At 34.0% G+C, this 21,069-nt stretch overlaps 2 protein-coding genes across 2 annotated transcripts; one reads left to right on the top strand and one right to left on the bottom strand.

Annotated features, from left to right (window-relative positions):
- The first annotated feature begins 3,575 nt into the window (after nt 1-3,575).
- On the top strand, nt 3,576-11,599 carry LOC132189649 (probable rhamnogalacturonate lyase B). The gene is made up of 15 exons (XM_059604399.1): nt 3,576-3,744; nt 3,855-3,976; nt 4,065-4,124; nt 4,363-4,482; nt 4,569-4,688; nt 5,265-5,406; nt 5,655-5,825; nt 5,966-6,124; nt 6,206-6,312; nt 6,503-6,593; nt 6,818-6,959; nt 7,308-7,464; nt 7,793-7,909; nt 8,158-8,284; nt 11,128-11,599. Exons 1-15 carry the CDS (start codon nt 3,703-3,705, stop codon nt 11,299-11,301), a joined length of 1,851 nt encoding a protein of 616 aa, XP_059460382.1. The 5' UTR covers nt 3,576-3,702; the 3' UTR covers nt 11,302-11,599.
- A 1,742-nt stretch (nt 11,600-13,341) lies between these two features.
- LOC132189985 (large ribosomal subunit protein uL10c-like) lies at nt 13,342-14,273 on the bottom strand. The gene has a single exon (XM_059604849.1). It carries the CDS (start codon nt 14,217-14,219, stop codon nt 13,539-13,541), a length of 681 nt encoding a protein of 226 aa, XP_059460832.1. The 5' UTR covers nt 14,220-14,273; the 3' UTR covers nt 13,342-13,538.
- Nucleotides 14,274-21,069: the final 6,796 nt, after the last annotated feature.

Genomic DNA, 21,069 nt, shown 5'->3' with positions numbered 1-21,069 from the left:
CAAATCCTTTACTTAATTAGTTATGTAATCTATACGTTTGAAAAGTGGGTTTATATTTTACAAAAAATGTCTCAAATCGTCCTTTAACACGTTTGTTTGTTTCCCATCTTCAATGAAAAAAAAAAAAACTAGAGGAAAATAATGCTTTGAAAAACTTGTGAAATGTAGAGCTTGGTTAGGAATCAAGCGTTTGAAATATATATAAAAAACAAAAAAATGGATAAACGAAGAAATGAAATAAAATTAAAGTACTTTATAATTCTGATAGTTTCCCATCTTCATGTATTCATTTTTTCGGATTATTGGATAAATACATACATATTCCCAAAACCGCCCATTCCCTGATGAAAATTGTTGCATTTTTCCTATCTTTCATGTGAAAATGAGCCAGAGAGATGGGGTTGGGTGGTTTTTGCTTCATGTTTTTCGGATATTGAGATTTCGAAGGTAACTAAAAAAAAGTTGCTTCCGGAAGACGATGAGATAGATAGACCTTGTATAGAAACTATGCGATCAGGGATGGCTTATGGCAATAGTCGACTACTCTTTTCCCGAAAATTAAAAGTGAAAAGAGATAAAAATGGGTTGGATGGAAAAAGAAAAAGAGAAAAATGAGAAGCTTGGGCGATTTTCAAGGGACCTAAACGCACTAGTTTTATAGCCGATGGGTCAAATTCAAACAACGGGTGGTGGATAGATGCATATATAGCAGTCTAGCAGGGTAACAAAAGCGTGAGTATAATAATTCACAAGAAAATTGACTAGTCAAAGTGGACAACATAAATGGGTTTGATGGAATTGGTTAACTCTCAAACACATAAAAGCATGACTTTCTAAACTATTAATTCGGTTAATATGTTCTTCAATTATCGAATTTTTTTTATAAAAAATTGTCAATGTCTTTTAGAGTAATACTAGAAGAAAGATTTATGTCCTCTTTGTATCTTGGTAGAGGAAAAAGAAGGCAGAGGAAGAATAAGCGTGTGCGTTGTTTTTTTTATTATTATTATTATTTTGAGAGGAAAACGAGTTTAGATGTTTCCTTAATAAGACCAAAAATTGTGGCATTTTTTCAAACCCTTGGATGTAATGAACTAACAGATTTAGAAATTTGAGAAATTTGAATTCTAAGAGACTTAAAATTCGAGGGGATCCAGATTTGTGCAGGGTGGTTGAAAGAAGTAAAGATGAGAATTCCATGCATGAATCAAGATTCGGAGACACACCAAAGAATGCAAATTTTAATCAGATTTTCGTGCATGAATCTAGAAAATTGTTTAAGAAGGTTTTTCATTCTTTTAAAAGACCAAGATAACTTGCATCTAGTTATACTTACTTTTGGTGCCCGTGTAACCATTTTCCTTCTTCAATTAAAAAATAAAGAAATAAATAAGTTATACTTTTGGCGTGTTAAAAAATTCTTAGCTCAATAATTCAATGTATGTATTCAGTGTAATGTTATAAGTCTTTTTAGAGTCTTCCTAAATGTGATGTGGCTTTTAAAATTATCAATAGATCATAAGTCAATAAATCACATCTCAAAGTCAACGATAATTTTAAAAGTCACATCACATTTAAGATGACTCTAAAAAGACTTATAGCATTACTACTTATTCATTCAATGTGTAAGAATTTGAGCGGCAAATTTAAATTTAAAAATTTTGGAAATCAAGGCTTAGGTGGCATGCATGACATGTAGATATGATTTTTAAGAAAACTTTCCTTATTAATCTTTGATTTGGAATTAAAAGAAATTGAATAACATAACCGTACGTATACACTTCACCCCATGCGATTTTCATATCGTTGGTTACATATATGGAATAACAACTATTTAAGGAAAGATTGAGTGATTCGGAATAACTTTTATCATTAAAATGAAAAATCCTTTTCCTGCTATTTTTATGGAATTTTGTTTAAAAATCCAATTGATTTTAACATATGGATGAAGACACAATGAGAATTGAACTCTTTTCTTAATAGTCTTTAAAACAAACTTGAAAATTAATTCAAAATACAACATTTACATCTAAGCTAATATATGGGGGTAGGGTTTTTGAAAACTTTTCAGAAAATCACTTAAAAATATTTATTTAAAAAATCCTACCAACACAAAGCCAATCAAGTCATTCAAGATAAAACTTTAAAATCAAAATATATTTTATACTTGGTATTTTGATCGATTCAACTAAAATAACCCAATCATACTGATGGGTGTGTACAGCTCTGACCCCATCTACCTAAGGCTAGGCGTACAAATTACTCTAACTTAGAATAGGTCGTCAGATCATTCCAAGCGACTTTTAGTTATTTTAATAACTCACTTTTTTATAGCATCCCAGCAGCCTCACTATTTTAACAATTTACTTTCACTATTCTATTTAAATATTCATTTTCAAAGATTTGTTTATTTTTTTTTAACTATTAAAGGAAGAGAGAGAAACAAAAAGCAAAAAGAAAGACAGAGAGAAATGAGTTGTTTAATCAATAGGTGAGTGAACAGTAATTTTAAAATTTGGTGAATACTGTTTACTTCACTACATTTTTTGTTAAAGTAGTGAGGCTGAAAAGTGGACATTTAGGCCATTTTGGTTAAATTGCCTTACCAAAATAACCAAAAAATAATTTTGGTGAGGCTGCAAGGAGTGCTCTCACATTCTTTCCATGAATATTTAACCAAATCTTTTCATGGTTGAAATTCACCCAACAATCCTAAACAATACCTAGAGTGGAGTGAATAAGTGTTTTCTAATATTATCAATCAACAAAAATATAGCAACCATACACAATCTCACCAAATTTAAATAAAACAATAAAAAATTAAACACATCAATTTTGGTGACGAATAAAAAAACCTTTCGAAGAACTATTCAAACCCAAAAATCAATTTATTACAAAAATGTTAATCGTTGTCCCATTAATAAAGAATTCTAACTGAATGCTGCCGTTTCTTCATATTTATCAAAAATAAATAAATAAATAAAAAATAGCACTTTTTATTTATGAAATTACAATGTCAAACGCATCCTTCGACTCGCACAAAATTACTTTAAACACCAAATTATGGACATAAAACCAAACAATATTCTGTTGGATTCGTAATTAAAGATTCTTGACATAACAGTAGCAACCCGTGCGTAGCACAATCTAATATATGCACCAAGAATACAGCGGTGGCGACAAAGAAAATATGAGAAAAAAGACTGCTTTGTCTATAATTCACGACATGATCCTTATAAGCCTTCACGTGTCCGCAATATATATTCCCTGTCTGGCTGTTTGTATTGTGAAATAGGTCACGGGATGAAGTGGATGAACAACCAACCTTTCCTTCTCGGAAACATCATGGGTTTTGGAATTTGGCTTACGCTAACCTTATGCATTGTACGTACACTTTGCCCAAACTCACCACCACCCAAAACCCAGTTTGAGATTTGTTTTAAAAGCTATAAAATTCGTTTTTCTTGTTTGGTTTCGTTTGTGCATACGGCAATCAAACTTCTGACGTTTTTCGGGCTCCATTATGTTCTAAATAAGTATTTGTTATTCAGAATTGGTGGGAATAAATAATTTCTTAAAGAAAACGACTCTTGAAAAACACTTTAAGAGCGTTTACTTTTTCTGTTTTCGATTTCTGTGCTGACAAAATTTACATGGTCCTAAAAGTTGCCGGAGATAGCAAGGGCGGTCGGCCTCAGCAATATGTCAAGTCCAGGGGTGCAATTACAAGTCGAAGACCAGCAAGTAAAGACATTTGCATAAACGCCGCCGTTTCTTTCTTCTTTGGAATTCTGTAAGTCGGTGCGCTATTGGGTATGTATATACTAACAAGACAAGTGAATAATTTTGTGCAGGTGGTGATGGATAATGGCATACTGCAGGTGACCTTATCAAACCCAGACGGACTTGTCACTGGAATACAGTATAATGGCGTTGACAATTTGCTCGAAGTTCTTAACAACGAAACTGAAAGAGGGTACGTATAATACGTCGTCGTATGTTGAAGATGAATTTCCTAAAAGAATGGCTGAAATTAATTGATCTCTTGTTTTTCTTTGATGAAGATACTGGGACCTTGTATGGAGTGTTGCTGGAAGTGCAGGAACAAAGGGTATATTTGATAGGTATCTTCCCCAGCCTTCTATTTATGAACATTCTAAGAAGAATATACTCATAAAAAAGTTTTTGTAGAGCATTTAATTTTCTTGACTACTATTCCAAATTCTAGTTGCAATGTTTTGCTGCAATGATTAGTTGAATTTCTTGTATGATTACGTGTTATTATGGTAAAATGGTATCAGAGCAAAGGTTCTGAATTCGAATTCGAATTCAAACTCTATAATTGACGTGATTGCTTTGCAGGATGGAAGGAACAAAGTTTGAGGTAATAGTGGAAAATGAAGAACAAGTGGAGCTCTCATTCAGTAGAACGTGGGATACCTCCCTTGAGGGCAAGCTTGTTCCCCTGAATATAGATAAAAGGTTTGTGTCCAAATCTTCTTTCATTGACATTTCAATCAACGAATAATAATCTGATTTTTTATTTATTTTATTTGGTGTTTAATTAGGTTCGTATTGCTTCGTGGTTGCTCGGGGTTCTACTCGTATGCCATTTATGAGCACTTGGAGGAATGGCCTGCTTTCAACATTGACAATACGAGGATCGCATTCAAGCTCAGGAAAGACAAGTAAATCAATTTTATTACCCTTCTTTCTCTATTATTAAGGTTTTTAGATTGCTCTTCCTGAAGAATTACATTAATCTAATTAGAAACAAAATCTGGCATACCCTTTGTTTGCCCTCTAACCCAATTGTAAGTGGGAATAACTCATGGAGCAGAATTTACCAAGCAAAGAAAACTGGGAGGTAAAATAATAATAATTATTATAAAAACAAAAAGAGGGAAAAGGAGGGAAATTCCAAATAAAGGTGGTCGCTTTTTCTCAGATTAGGTGAGCATCCCTAGCTACTCGAGCTGACTGCTGCAGGTAGCAGCTCAGACTTTTTCACAAACTGAACGTCTTTAAAAATTAAAGGTCTCTAGATGTACTAATTTTTAAACATACTAGCTTGGTTGTTAAATATGTCGCTTTTAACTTGGTGTTTGAAAATTTTTAAAAATTTCCCTTTTCTTGCCTCTCTCGTAATTAAAAGTAGCAAAGACCTCCTCGTAATTCTCCTCTTTTCCATTTTCCTCATATGGAATAGAAATACAAATGAAAAATAAAAAACACTAATGACATATATATTTGTAAACCCATAGGTTTCATTACATGGCAATAGCAGACAACAGACAGAGATTCATGCCCTTGCCTGACGACCGTTTACCAGACAGAGGGCAAGTCTTGGCCTACCCGGAAGCAGTCCTGCTTGTGAATCCCGTGGAACCAGAGTTCAAAGGAGAGGTATTGGATTTCACTCTTCTCCTCCATGATTATTAATTTTTTTAAAAAAAAATTATTTATAATTTTCCAGATATATAGAATATAGAATAATGGATTAATGGTAGTAATATGAGAAATTTGTAATAAAAGAAAATATTAAAAATTCTTAATCTTACAAACTTCACACGCACTTTGTGTCTAATTTTAGATTTTTGTCATCTTAAAAAGTAGTTTAATTGAGAGTATTGATTTGATTGGCTATTGTGTAGGTGGATGATAAGTATCAATACGCCCGCGAGAACAAAGATAATCGGGTTCACGGGTGGATATCCAATGACCCACCAGTAGGGTTCTGGCAAATCACAGCCAGCGATGAGTTTCGATCTGGTGGACCCCTCAAACAAATCCTTACCTCCCACGTCGGTCCCACTACCCTCGCCGTAAGTTCCAAATTCTTTTTTCTTTTTCTTTTTACTTTTCTTCTTATAAGTGAAAAATATTAATTAATTTTATTCATCCAAAAATGATAATAATTAATTTCCATATATATTCTTCTTTGACTGAAACGGTACAACCTCAGATATTTCACAGCGTGCACTATTCAGGAGAGGATCTGATATTGAAATTTGGAGCAAATGAGGCATGGAAGAAAGTTTTTGGCCCCATTTTTATTTATCTTAATACTTTGACTACTGAAGGAGATGACCCGATTTTGCTCTGGGAGAATGCTAAGAAACAGGTGTTATCTCTTAAAACTGCATTAATTACTACTAATTAATTAAAAAACAAAACAAATTAACATTAATGTGTTTTTTTTCAGATGATCAATGAAGTTCAAAGCTGGCCCTACGATTTTCCAGCTTCAAATGACTTTCAATCGTCGGATCAACGGGGTAATGTTAGTGGTAGATTGCTAATCCAAGACAGGTACATTTTTTCTCTCTTTTCTTTTCTTTTTTCTTTTTTGCATTTTTCTTTTTTCTTTTTCTCTTTAGGAGCATTTGATTTTCATATACATTTTATTAAAAATACATGTGAAGATTATATATTACAGATGTCAATTTAATAGACTAAATTGAAAGAAAACGCACCATTAAAAACTATGAATTTTGTCTAGGTATGTTAGTGAAGAGTGCATACCAGGAGATGGTGCTTTTGTGGGATTGGCACCCCTAGGGGATATTGGATCATGGCAAAGAGAATGCAAGGTAATATTACCCTGGCAAAGTTTTCTTCTTAATCAAATTAGGAAGAAAGGAAAAAATAAATAAATAAATAATCTAGTCTATTGAATTAACATTTAGTTTTAGAGCACATAATTCTCACATGACATTTTTAAAATGTTTATGGCCTGTTAATACATAAAAATCATATGCTCTAAAGGCATATATCAATTTAATAGATTGAAACTTAAAATATTATTTCTGATCAGGGTTACCAATTTTGGACAAGAGCTGACAAGGATGGCTATTTCTCTATTAATGACATACGAACTGGTGACTATAATCTTTATGCATGGGTCCCCGGTTTCATCGGTGATTACAAATATGAGGCTGCTTTTAACATAACATCAGGTCCTTTTTTTTGATTTTTTATTCAACTTTTCATATTCTTATCCTCTAGTTGGGATCCGTTCGGATTTGTAGTTTTAAAACGTGGGATTTAAAAAAAAAAAAATAGTGATTTTAAAATGTAATTTTCAAAAAACATAGTTAAGCATTTGGTAAAATTGTAATTTAGTTTTTAAAATCATAGTTTAACCTTTAAAATACAACCCATTGCCTACGATTTTGAATACACCTTTTTTTTTACGTTTTCAAACTGAATTTTTTACAAACAATATATTTTCTTTACAATTTTGTTTAAAATCACATTTTTAATTTGCGAAATCGAACCGTTGATGTGAATAGAATGTGAAGCAGGTTGTAACATTGATGCGGGTAATCTTGTTTATGAGCCTCCAAGAGATGGCCCAACATTGTGGGAAATAGGCATTCCCGATCGCACTGCTGCTGAATTCTATGTTCCCGATCCAAACCCGAAGTATATTAACAAACTCTATGTCAATCATCCTGATAGGTTAGTTCCCCTTGCTTATAATTTTCTTAACCTTTACATAAAATTAGTATCTAAATACATGTGTATTTTTTTTTTCTTATATCATATGATTAAAACTATAAACAAAGTTTTTCTCTAAACTATATTTGAAAATTTTATTTTAATCTAATCTAATAAGCTGACATATGTTTAAAATGCATCGATTTTCACAAACATCTTTATTAAAAATGAATGTGAGAATCACATACGTTTTTAACACATGCAATTATTAGACCCATGTTTTCTGAAATGATGGGTTTAACCATATGAATCCAAATAAGAATTTGACTTTGTTTTACTTAATTGGTAGATTCAGGCAATACGGATTATGGGAAAGATATGCAGAACTATATCCTGATGGAGACTTGGTTTACACGATCGGGACTAGTAACTACACAAAAGATTGGTTCTTTGCTCAAGTTACCAGGTTTGAATATGAAAATTACATGCTCTCAATGTTACTTTTATTAAAAATTCATGTAAAAATTACATGCTCTAAAACCAAATATCAGTTTAATAGACTAGATTGAAGGAATTTCCTTCAACCCAATTTAAAATAAAACTTCGCCAATTTTAAAAAAATTGGGACATATATAATATTATTTATTGGCCTGCTATTAATAGAATATTCTTATTTTGAAAAACTTAATTTTATATGCTAGCTTTGCAATGCAGGAAGAAAGATGATAACACGTATGAGGGAACGACATGGCAAATTAAGTTCAAACTTGAGAGTGTGGATGGGAGTGGAACCTATAAATTACGATTAGCACTTGCAACTGCACATGCTTCCGAATTACAAGTATGGAATTTCTTTTTTTTTATCCTTCACTTAATAACATTTTTTTAAAAAAAAAAAACCCTTTCTCTCTCTTTTTTTTCCCGTTAATAATAAGAATTGTGTTAAAATATTAATTAAATAATTAAATTAATTAATTTATATCAGTTTAAGTTTTTGAGACGATTGGTAATTTAGGATTTGTTTGGGCTTGCGATTTTAGAAAGTGCAATTTTAAAAATATGGGATTTTAAAACGTGATTTTTAAAAATGCAGTTTGATTTTTAAAATTTCAGTTTAGTCTTTAGAATTGTACATTTTCAAAAAAGAACCACATTGTCAGCGATTCGAAAACGTAGAAAACATTTTTCAATTTGCAATTTTTAAAAAACATAATCTCAAACAATTCATTTTCTGCGATTTGGTTTTAATCAGATTTTTTGTTTATAAAATCGCAATGCCAAATACACCATATTAATATGGTATCAGAACTAGATCTTGAATTTAAACAAACATTGACTCAACAATTTACCCCTAATTTATTTTGATAATGAAATATTTGAGAGAATTTTGGTTGAATGATTTTGAGTAATAGTGCAAAGTTTTTGTTAAAAGGTTCGGATTAATGATCCAAAGGCGAATCCTCCTGTATTTTCAAGTGGGCCTATTGGGAAGGATAACACAATTGCGAGGCATGGAATTCATGGACTTTACTGGCTATACAATGTGGATGTACGTGGCACTCAGCTATTGGAGGGAGATAATACTATTTTTTTAACACAGCCAAAAAGCACTTCCCCTTTCCAAGGACTCATGTATGATTACATTCGTTTAGAGGGTCCCCAGAAAATTCAATAAAAGTTATACATTCTTTATAAGAACTGTGGATATCAATTTTAAAATATATATATATATATATTTCCCTTATCTCTTTCATCTACCAAGAACAAAATAATAATTAAAAAATAATATTTAACTATAGTAAAAAAAAGATGTACAAGTGTGATGTTTAGTATCTTTTAGTCTCCAAAATAGAAAGAGCGGGTTTTTTTTTCTCTTTAAATTTAATTTTTGTTTGAATAGCTCACTATGAGTGCTCTAAAAAATACGTGACAGTGACACTTTTAAAGACTGGATCGTAAGAATTCATACAACCTAGTTTGCATAAATTTATATCCCAATATTAGAGCTAGGGTCCTATTAATTACCCTAAAAAAATTGAAGTTGCACTTATCTTAGTTATCTCTTATGAACTAGTATGTTATTTGCAGATAGCATCCAAAATATTATTTGGAAAAAAGTATATGTACTTTCCTCTAACTACCATGCAATGTGTAATGCCTTTTCCCCCATTTTCAATTACTGCAATGTCCATATCAAACTGCCATTGAGGTTGTAATCGCAAAAAATAAATAATAACAAAAAAAAAAAAACTATTGGTAAAAAAAAGTGAAAAACAAATTATTTTTCCTTTCATGCCATGATTGGGTTGAAGATGGAGTCAACATGCTCAGAGCTAGGAAATCCTAAAAGAAGGAAATTGGTTTGGCAGAGGTGAGTTGGTCCAGGGGTATCGGAGGTCCTCTGACGCTCAAGTTAATAAGTTTGTTGTAAAAAAAAATGGTTTAAATAAGAGTTCAGAGTTGACCATACCTGAGCCTTCCCATGTTGTTAAAATAGAAGTGTTTTTTTTTTTTATCAAGTGAACCCATTTTTGTTTGAGAAATGATAAAAATCATTATTCATCCTATCTTTTACCAATTTCAGTACAATGGATGGATAAATTTATCATTGAATCTATGGAACTCACATGTCGAAGTGATGGATTTGCAAAAGGAATGATGGGAGAATGATGTATAACATAACTCTATTTTGCTTTGTACACATTTTTATGTACTCAAACTACTTTTTAAGCCACTTAACGCAATCTAAAACAGAATTTAAGAAGCCCTGTATAGCTAAAAAAGTAAAGCATCTCACTCATAATTCATGATTTGAAGTGTAGGATCTTTGCTCATAGCGTCTCTTGCACGTCTACGACAACAGTGGGCATATCTTTCTCTCTAATTCAAGCAAACCAACCCAAACACTCGCCAAGTGTTTAAGACTTCCATTTCCAGACTGCAGGGGCAACACATATATAGATCACCAAGATTTTCTCCTCAACACTGAAAATCTAGCTTTTAATATATATTATTAGTATCACAACCTAAATCCAAATTTTTTTCCACAAAGTGGTGCTTGAAGAAGCTAGCCAAGAAGCTGACCAACTTGAAGAGGCACAACATTTCCATCAGTAAGGTGGGGAGAGAACACACCAAAACTATGGAACAGAAGTCTCTAAAAGATATCACCACAATAGATCAAGGAGACTAAAACCCAAGTAACCAACCAAAAAAAAAAAAAAAAGAAGCAAAAATAACAGGACAAACACAAGAAATTCAAAGCAGAAAAGCAAAAAACCCCAAAACACCAGCAGCAAGGGAAGGAGGCAGCAGCAGGGAACAGGGCTATGTGTGGAGGAAACTAGTATCTCAACTCTAAAATTTTACTGATTGAGATAATGAAATCTAATAGACCAAATATATTTATATGTATGGTGAAAGTAGATGATTCTTCTAAGTGTTTACAAAATGAGTCAACTCATTATGGATCCATTTTTGGTTGAATGAGTATATATATGTTGTTTGTGTCTCCAAATTAAGATGTTATGGTATTCATACCTAAATAATTTTGTGCGTGTGAATTTCCTGATCTCGAAGTGTCTCACCATTGGGGATTGTTTATATATATATATATATATATATATAAAAAAGATCAATTTTGTGCTCTGCAAGTGGATTTAGTTTTCTCATTTCTTGTACTAGGGGTTTACAACCTATGCGGAGAGGAGGATTGTGGAAGCTGTACAAGGGGAGGACAGAGCCACAATGAATATTGGAATTGGTTGGAGGGGCTTAAATGAGGAAATGGAGCGATTCAAGGACAGGATGGAGTTCACAAAACTCAAAACCAATCAGGAAAGGACGGAGCCACATTGAATATTGGAATTGGTTGCAGGGATTATTATGGTGTGGTAGAGAAAACGTTGAAGGAAGTTGGGAGGATGAAGTACCTGCACCCGCTCTACACTACTCTTGTACAAGGCCCTGGAAAGGAAGAGGAGAAGATTTTGGCTCAGAGGGTGTTTGCAGAGGCTCGTGACTGTTATCACCCTATAGCTCAAGGTGTCGTTGCAGCAATCCTTGCCAAGCACCTCTAGAGTGGCACATAACAATAATGTTTACATGCCTGAATTTCTTAAGATTATCCTTAATGTACTTTCTCTTTCTCTAAAATCTGTAGGCTTTTATGCTGTGTGTGTTGGTTTTGCTAAATGTATGCATCTTGGATAATGCTGTATAGGCTTCTATCTACTAATATTATGGAAATCCAATCTGATCAAAGTTTAACCATTTTACCCATGTTGTTTTAGTTAACTTTAATGATCCAAGGAGGCAGTCTAGTCTTTGGGTCTTGAAATGCAGAAGATGAACCCCCTCTAGTTTTTTTTTTCGAGTTTTCTTTTAGGCTTGTAAATTAGGAGTGATTTATTTTTGGGAGAGAACTTTACTTGCCCTCTCTAAACTACCAAGCATTTTTTAATGTCCTCTTCCCTAAACTTCTTTGCAATGTGGGGTTTTCATTTTTCAACCCTTTTCAATCACCCTCTACTATTTAATTTTTTTTTTAACTTAAATAACTAGCATGTAAAATGTTCGTTCTACTCCGATATATTTTTTTTTAAATACAACTATGCCCTTGGTTTTAAAAAAATTTAAAAAGTAACAAAAGAAGGAAAAGTGGCCATATTTCCCCCTTTTTCACTCCTTTTTTTTTTAAATAAATAAAGGGGCATTTTAGTAATTTGTGTTTCCTCTGTTAGGATTATTCCTTAATACTAACAGAAAAGGTAATTGAAAGGGGCTGAAAGATTAAAACCCTACATTGTAAATTTTTTAAAGTTTAGTGAAATTTCCACTTTATTTTTCCTCAATAGTAATTTGCTTTTCATTATTTGATTCTCTGTCAGTCTTACTCCAACGGAGCAATTCAGCTGCAAAAAGAGAAGTGGCTCAACTTGATCTCTCCTTTTGGCTTACATTCCTTATCTTAGCATTCTGTGAGTAGCCGGTTGTGTCTTGAGCTTAAAAGCTTCTCAGGTCAGGGATAAACAGTAATCTTTGTTTGACAAATCTCAAAGTTTGTCAAAGATGCATGAAGACTAGAAAATTTCCCAAGTTCCATCCTCAATGTAGCCTAAAAGGCCAGCCATGCAGCCATACATATACATCTACCCAGTGCTGCATGTATGGTGGCCCTCTATATTTTTAGACTTAAAAGCAATGCCAGCATCCTATCTTAAAAGATTATTCAAAGTTTCAAACCATAACAAACCTAAGAACCTCTCACTTGATTTGAGGGGATTCATAAAAGAATATGACTCAGTACAAGATCCCGTATCCCAAGTACAAGATCCCATATCCCAAAATGAAGCCTTCCCTAACCCCTAGAAGCAATTGCTTCTACTGCTTCAGCTTCTGAGTTGTACAGTCGTAAATGTTCCTTGGCTCTGAGAGCATCTCACCTTCACAAGACTTGACTAAGAATTCCATCACCATACAGCTCCAATCCAACAAATCATTACAAACTTAACTCTGGGTAATCTATCTTTTCTCTCAACAGAACTGATGAGAGTCATATCCCTCTACAGGCGGCTACAGCACCCATAGAAACACAGCTATACATGCATATTAGAATATGCAGTCTTCCCTCACATACTTCTCCCTTCAAGACCCAACCTTACAAGTCTCCTAGTAGTAAACCATTTTCACAAATGGATGCCCCAACAACACAGCTAAATGATAATTTTATCTATTTAGCTATTACAAAGACAATGACAACCTCATGTCAACGAAATGCAGAAACTACACAGAATCTACACACTGCAAATTCACCTTAAGTTGGCTCTTGTAGTTTATGCATTGAGAGCCCCATAACCAAGATAACCATATTGCAATATAACAATAAACAAAATTAAGTTAGACACAATTGTACAACTTCCGTTTCCTTCAATTATTTTTCAAATTCAACCGTGTAGCTAAAATCACAAACGGCCATAATAACAACATTGCTACAAGAAGCAAAAGAAAAAACAAAAAAGAGGGTTGGTTCCAAAGTACACTTACAATTACAAGAATAGCTCAAACTGAAAGGGTTGCTCCTTTTTCATCAGCCGCTATTGCCCACTACCTTCCTCTTCCAACTTCTTGACATAGGCCTTCAAAACCATCACCAACTCCCTCGCCGGCGCCTGTATCGTCCCGACCAAGCTCGACGCGGGAGTCTTCAACGACCCAAGAAGCTTGGCATAAATTTCAGCTCTCGTAGGCATACTCTCGAGCGCCTTGAAGTCACCAGGCCCATAAAACTTTCCCTCAAACACTGCGCCGGTGAAGTCGTTGTCCTCGAGCTTCTTCTCCTTCTGGAAGGTCCTGTAGGGCTTGATGGCCGCTGGGATCTCCTCGCTGTGAACAAAGAGCCAGGCGTTCATGCCCGTCATGCAGGGCTTGAGGGCCTCCCAGGGGGTCCCCTCAATGGCTTTGTAAACAAGGGTGTTCTTAGCAACGAGCAGCTTGGTGGACTCGGGTAAGGCTCGTCGGAGGTCCTGGAACTGCTTGACGCTTAAGCCCTTGTACTTTATTCCGGCAATGAGGTGGCAGTTGTCGAGCTGGGTCTTTACGGTCTCCACGGTTTCTTCTTTCTTGTTGCGGGAAATGGCGGAGCGGATCGAGAGATTGGGCTTGCATCGAGCAGAGATGAGTGGTGGATTCGAAAGGAAATGGTGGTGGGTTTGGGTGAGAAAATGAGACGCATGGGGTTTGGAGGAGGGGAAGCTGAGGAGAGCTGTGGCTTCCATTGGTAGACGCTGGTGGTGGGGGAACGAAAAGGGAGGGTGTGAGAGTGTTTTGTTGGGCTTATCTTTTCAGTTTTTGAGGACATGGTTATTTATGTCGTTTTCCTATGCATAAACGATAAATTCTCTATTTTTTTTTTTTTTTTTCACAATGAAATTATTAAAAAATTACACTGTTTTTAAATTAGGAATAATAGGAATTTCCTTTTTCATCTTTAACTTAATAACATAAAGAAAAAAAAAAAAAAAACCTTTCTCTCACTTTTCTTTTTTTCCGATTAATAATAGGAACTATATTGGAATATTAATAAAATGATTAAATTGAATAAAAAAAATTAAATGATTAAATTAACCAATTTTTATCTGTTTAAGTTTTTAAGACAATTGGTGATTTAGTCTTTGTTTGGATTTGCCATTTCAAAAGGTACAATTTTAAAATATACTATTTGAAAACATGATTTTTAAAAATGCAGTTAAGTGTTTAGCAAAATTATAGTTTGACTTTTAAAATCGCAATTTACCCTTTAAAATTATGCATTTTCAAAAAACACCACCTTGTTAGTGATTTGAAAATGTAGAAAACATTTTCAAGTCACAATTTTTAAAAAACATAATCTCAAACAATCTATTTTATGGGATTTGGTTTTAATTCACATTTTTAGTCGCAATGCCAAATACACCATATTAATATGGTATCAGAACTAGATCTTGAATTTAAACAAACATTGACTCAACAATTTACCAAATTCACTTACTGATTTTTGGAGGAAAGTTTGGAGGGTTAGGGGTCCACCGGTAGTGAAATCTTTTCTGTGGAAAGCTTGCAGGAATGTTCCGGCCACCCGAGAGAATTTACATAGAAGGAGTATTACTCGAGATCCACTGTGCCCCATCTGTGAATTGGAATCTGGAACTTTGGGTTACATTCTTTAGAGCTGTGGCTCAGCAAGGGATGTCTGGTTGGAAAGCTCCCGTAAAATACATAAGAGTTCTATATGCAAAGCAACATTTGCCGGTGTTTTTGAGCAATTGTTGGGTTATTTGAACACAGAGGAATTGCAGTTTTTTGTCACTATGGCATGTCAAATATGGCTCTGGCGGAATGCTTTTGTATTTGGGAGCCCTTTGCTTGCACCAACTGAAGTTATTCGTAGGGCACAAGAGCAAATCTCTGTTTTTTGAGCAGATAAAGGCGGGAAGATGCAAGCCCCACATAGCTGTGCACAGCCATGCAGTCTCTATTTGGCAGAAGCCGCCGGAAGATTTTGCTAAAATTAATTGGGATGCTTCCATTGATGGAAGACGCAAGCGTGTTGGAATCGAGGTGGCTATACGTAACTCTGATGGAACTCTGATAGCTTCGATTTGTGCTTCAAGGACTATGCTCACAGATTCTGGGACAGCCAAAGCCTTAGTAGCGTGGCATGCAGCTAAAGTCACGCGCAGGATGGGTTTGAGCAAGGTAATTTTAGAGGGAGATGCGTTGGAAGTCATAAATGTTCTCAAACTGGCTAGCGAATGGTTTGGCAGCTACGAACAACTCACACAAGATGCTAAAAACCTACTGGAGCATTGCTTGGAATGGAGGGTTAGCCATATTCTTCGAGACGGAAATAAAGTTGCTCATAGTCTTCCCAAATTGGCATTAGCACTAGATCAGAATATGTTCTGGGTTGACAATTTTCCTTCATGTATTCGAGAGCTTGTATGCTTTGAGCTAGGGGTGCAAAGGCGGTTAGCGGTTATTGCCACTAACCGTAACCGCTTTTTTAAAATAGATAACCGCTAACCGTAACCGCCATAGCGGTTAGTAAATTTCACTAACCGCAACCGCTAACCGCCTAGCGGTTAACGGTTAGCGGTTAGTGGCCGGTTAGCGGTTAGTGAAATAGATAACCGCCCGCTAACCGCTTTTTTAAAATTGGGCTTTTTGGGCTTTTTGGGCTTTTTTTTTGGGCTTTTTTTTACCCTCATTTTTTTTTCTTGTATTTTTAATATCTTCTTGGGCCCAATTGCTATAAATATTTGAATTGTCATTGGATCATATGATTAAGTGTTGATCTTATAAACTTACAAACAAACAAAAATACTTCAATTGTAGTTATAAGTAACACATTGTTTAATCCAATGTCAATTACTTAATTTGATATTATATGAATCACATTGTCATTGTCATTGTACATGAATAATTGATTAAGTATTGGAATTGTAATTGGATCATATAGTTAAATATTTATCTTATACATTTATATTATTCAATATGCATATAATATAACTATAAGCAATTATATATATATATATATAAAATTCAAAATTGTTCAAAATTGTTAATTTTCTTTTTTTTTTTTCTTTCAAAAAATGGTTAAATTTCTTTTTCTAAAAAATGTTCAAAAAATACATTAATACTTCAATTGTGATTATAAGTAACACATTGTTGAATCTAATGTCAATTACTTAATTTGATATTATATAATCATATAGTCTCATTAAATTATATCATATGATTCATATGATTAATTATTTAAATTCTTATCATATTTACTTATAATCTTTTTTCTTTGAATTGAACTTAATATCTAATGGTAAATGGTAATGTTCAAACTCCTAAATCCTAAATCCTAAATTCCTAAAGTATCTAATAATGCTTTAATTAAATTGTAGACTTGTAGTTATAAGTAACATATTGTTTAATTCAATTGAATCAATTGTGATTATCATTGTACATGAATCATATGATTAACTTGTAGACTTATGACTTATGAGTTATGTCATATTATATATGTATTATTTATTATTATATAATCATATGATTTAATGATCAAGTCATCATGTGATATAATCATATCAATTATAGTGATAATATATAAATTACTAAAATTATAATGATAATACATTAATACTTAAATTATGTTTATAAGTAACACATTGGTCATTGTTTAATCCAATGTCAATTACTTAATTTGATATTATACGAATCATATCATCATTGTACATTAATAATATGATTCACTTGAAGTCTTGAATAAAGTATTTGAATTGTCATTGAATCATATGATTAACTATTGATATTATACATTTATATTATTCATATACATATGTAGACTTATATAGACTTATAGGTTTATAACATACATTGGAAATAAGTTCTCTAGATATTTAATTGTTGTATTAGTATGAATTAGTATACTTATGAGTTATGTCATATTATATATGTATAATTTGTTATTATATAATCAAATGATTTAATAATCAATCTCATGTGATATAATCATATAAATTATAGTGATAATATATTAATACTCAAATTGTGATTTAATTATTTTTTTTAAAAAATTGTGATTTAATGATCAAGTGATTATATGATATAATCATATAAATTATAGTGATAATATATTAATACTCAAATTGTGATTTAATTATTTTTTTTAAAAATTGTGATTTAATGATCAAGTGATTATGTTATATGTATAATTATAAAAATATATTATATAAAAAGGCGGTTAGCGGTTAGCGGTTACGGTTAGTAGACCCAATAATCGCTAACCGCTAACCGCTAGGCGGTTAGCGGTTAATGCGGTTAAACGGTTAGGCGGTTAGGCGGTTGGCGGTTATAGCGGTTAGCGGTTAGCGGGCGGTTAAAAACCGCCCGCCTTTGCACCCCTAACGGCTACCATCAACAAGGAAACCCAAATCAATCAAGAATAAATGCAGCAACGGCTACTTCTAGAATAGAAATCATTTATTTGATTTATATTTGATTTGTATTTTCTTCCTATTATGTAAATGCAATCTCTTGTATATAAACCCATCATATCAATGAAAATATGCAAGGCAAAATTATTTCCATTACCTCTTCTATATGGTATCAGAGCTCTAATGAGCGACCCATGTCGTCTTCCTTTTTTTTTTTCCTCTCTTTGAAGTGTTTCAGCAAACACTCAAGTTGCATACCAAATGGCCTCATCCACCTCCACCGAAACCAACCCAACCCCCTTTACCCATAACATCAATAAGCCCATTCCCCCTACCCACAATGAAAACAACCCAACCAACCCAAACCATCACTTGCATCTCTCTCAAATTTTGCCCAGTCTATTTCCAAACTTACCCAAAACAATTACTTGGTTCGACACCATCAACTTCAAACTTTCCTTCAAGGTCACGATCTCTATGGGTTTGTGGATGGAACCAACAAGCCTCCCCATCCACACACCTCCACTGCCATTGATGGCTCTCTCCGCATCCTCAACGATCCAAAGACACTTTGATTGTTTCGCCAGGATCAACTTATTTTGAGCATGCTTATGTCCACCATCTCTGAAGAATTGCTGCCCCAAGTCCTTGGATGCCGCATTGCCCAAGAACTCTGGACTGCACTTGAACGCACCTTCTCTTCCGCCTCCCGAGCCCGTACCATGACCCTTCACAATGAAATTGCCACTGCAAAGAAGGGCAATTCTTCCATCAAGGCATATTTCCAACGGCTCAAACAAACCGCAGCCACCCTTGCTGTCGCTGGTCACCCGCTCAGTGTTGTGCAAATTTATTTGACTCGTAAGTGCACGAAACAATTGTAGTTAATGGATTGCAAGTATGAGGTTGAACCCACAGGAAATTGTATTCTTGAAAGTAATTTTAAATCTAAATTAATTAAATCCTAATCTAGTTCCAAATTTTTGAGAGATTTTTTTGTTCGAATGAAAAGGAAAAAGCATGAGCAATTTAAAGTGATTGAAATCTTATGACGAAGCACTAAGGTTTCGGAATCCGCATTCACAAATTCATAACAACGTAATTTCATGATCTATAATATTCCCCAAAGTTTTCACATATAAATCTTAAGTTCGTTTTACAATTGCTTCAAAAAATTAATCAAAAGATCCTATGTATCCCATTCATAACCCAAATCACAAAAGAAATCCAATATTCAATCAAATCATTAACTGTATCCGTAAATCATAAGAAACTATTCAATCTTTATGAAAACATCAATTGTATCCAGAGAATAAATCACAGGGGAAATCCAAATTTTAACAAAGAAAACCAAGCAATCAATTGTATTGAATAATCTTAAATCATCAAGTATATCCTTGTATCACAAAAGATATCCAAGAATTATTCAATCAAATTGATTAGAAGTAAAACAATAGAGCAATTAAACCATTAAATTGGAAAATATTACATACATGAAACAAAGTTGCTAATCATAAGTGAGGCTTCATTTTCAACCTTAGTTGAAGGTTTAGCCTCTCATGTTATTGAAAGACAAAACAGGATCGATTAAATTCATAATGTAAAATTGAGTACTTACAAATAAGAATCACAAAGTTGAGATCGAAAAGTTAGGAAAACCTTAAACTCTATTCTTTCTCCTCTACAATCTTGAAATTCGTAGCCCCCCACAACTAATCTGATAATTCCCTATTTATAAACCTAAAACTTAGGGTTTTACAAGCTGAAATCGGATAAAATTCGTCTAGGTTTGTATCCTTTTATTGCGGGACGATTTTGGAATAGTAAATGTCCGAATTAGGAAAATCCTATTTCACAATGAATTATAGTATTTTGAGTTAGATTTCCAATGCCACTTGAATCACTTTGATCTCATACGTGAGCAAAAAGTTATGATCAAAATACTGAAACATGTGTAGAATCTAAATTTGAATACAATCCGAAATTTTATCTAATCTAAACTTTAATCTAATCTGATCTTTAATCCGATTTAAACATTTCATGGATTTGGTTAAATTTAACCACATCACCTAGATCTTTTCAAAGTATGTTTTCTTCCGAAAAGTAGTTTTTCTTCAACGACCTACAAAATACTAAAAACACAAAACTAACATAGAACATCAGATAATAACACAACTAAAGGATTAACACAAGTAAATTAAGGGGTCCAAATATGCAATATTCGGCACACATCACTCAGCGACTACGAATTCACCATGTCTTTCCTTGCCGGACTGGGTCCCAAATACGACCCCCTCGTCACGTCTGTGATTACCCAAATTGAGCTTCTCACCATGGACGATCTGCTCAACCATCTGCTAGCTCACGAGACCAAACTCGAGCAACACCACCAGAATGACAATTTCCTTGTCGCAGCCAACCTTGCCTCACGCAGCCAGAATCCACACCGTGGAAGAGGACGGACCTCGGTTCCATGAGAACCCACCCTTCAAATGGCAAGCACCTCCAACACTCTTTTGGGCAATACAAAACAAGGGGGCGTGGAAATACCACTCCTCCCTCTCACAATCCCTCATCTTAAAATGGGTCCACCTCTATTTTAGGCCCTCGGCCCACCTGCCAATTATGTGGAAAATTGGGCCACACTGCCATGGCCTGTTATCATATATTTGACCAAGCTTTTCAAACAACAGGGCCTAATCTCACTGCCTACACTGCTGCTCAGCCCCAAACTCAGGATCTCAACTAGTATCCGGATGCCGGCGCTACTCACCATGTCATCTCCGACCTCAACATTTTGAATCTTCACTTAGAGGCGTATGATAGACCCGATGAAATCCAAGTGGGCAATGGTACCCGACCTGCCATTCAACATACGGGCAACTCTAAACTTTCTCCTAATTTCTTTATACGTCATATCTTACAAGTTCCTAACATAACCAAAAATTTACTTTGAGTCCAAGAATTCACTTCTGATAATAATGTTTATATGAAATTTCACCCTTCTTGTTTCTTTGTCAAGGATCATACGTCCAAGAAAATTCTGCACCACGGCTTGAGTAGACACGACCTTTACCATTGGTTTTCACTTACATCTGCATCCCCCTAGTATTTTCTCCAGAGAACGTGCTAGCTTCGTGGAGTGGCACGCTCGCCTCGG

Source organism: Corylus avellana, chromosome ca8 (genome assembly GCF_901000735.1).
Source record: "Corylus avellana chromosome ca8, CavTom2PMs-1.0".
Taxonomy (NCBI): domain Eukaryota; kingdom Viridiplantae; phylum Streptophyta; class Magnoliopsida; order Fagales; family Betulaceae; genus Corylus; species Corylus avellana.
Note: the sequence above shows the minus strand (reverse complement) of the source record. Positions and strands in the feature narration are given on the sequence as shown.

Excerpts from the sequence above, each read along its gene's own strand:
- LOC132189649 (XM_059604399.1), top strand. The coding sequence starts at position 3,703 with ATGTCAAGTCCAGGGGTGCAATTACAAGTCGAAGACCAGCAA. Across the intron at positions 5,407-5,654 it reads AACCAGAGTTCAAAGGAGAG|GTGGATGATAAGTATCAATA; the intron begins GTATTGGATTTC and ends GCTATTGTGTAG. Across the intron at positions 6,594-6,817 it reads CATGGCAAAGAGAATGCAAG|GGTTACCAATTTTGGACAAG; the intron begins GTAATATTACCC and ends ATTTCTGATCAG.
- LOC132189985 (XM_059604849.1), bottom strand. The coding sequence starts at position 14,219 with ATGGAAGCCACAGCTCTCCTCAGCTTCCCCTCCTCCAAACCCCATGCG.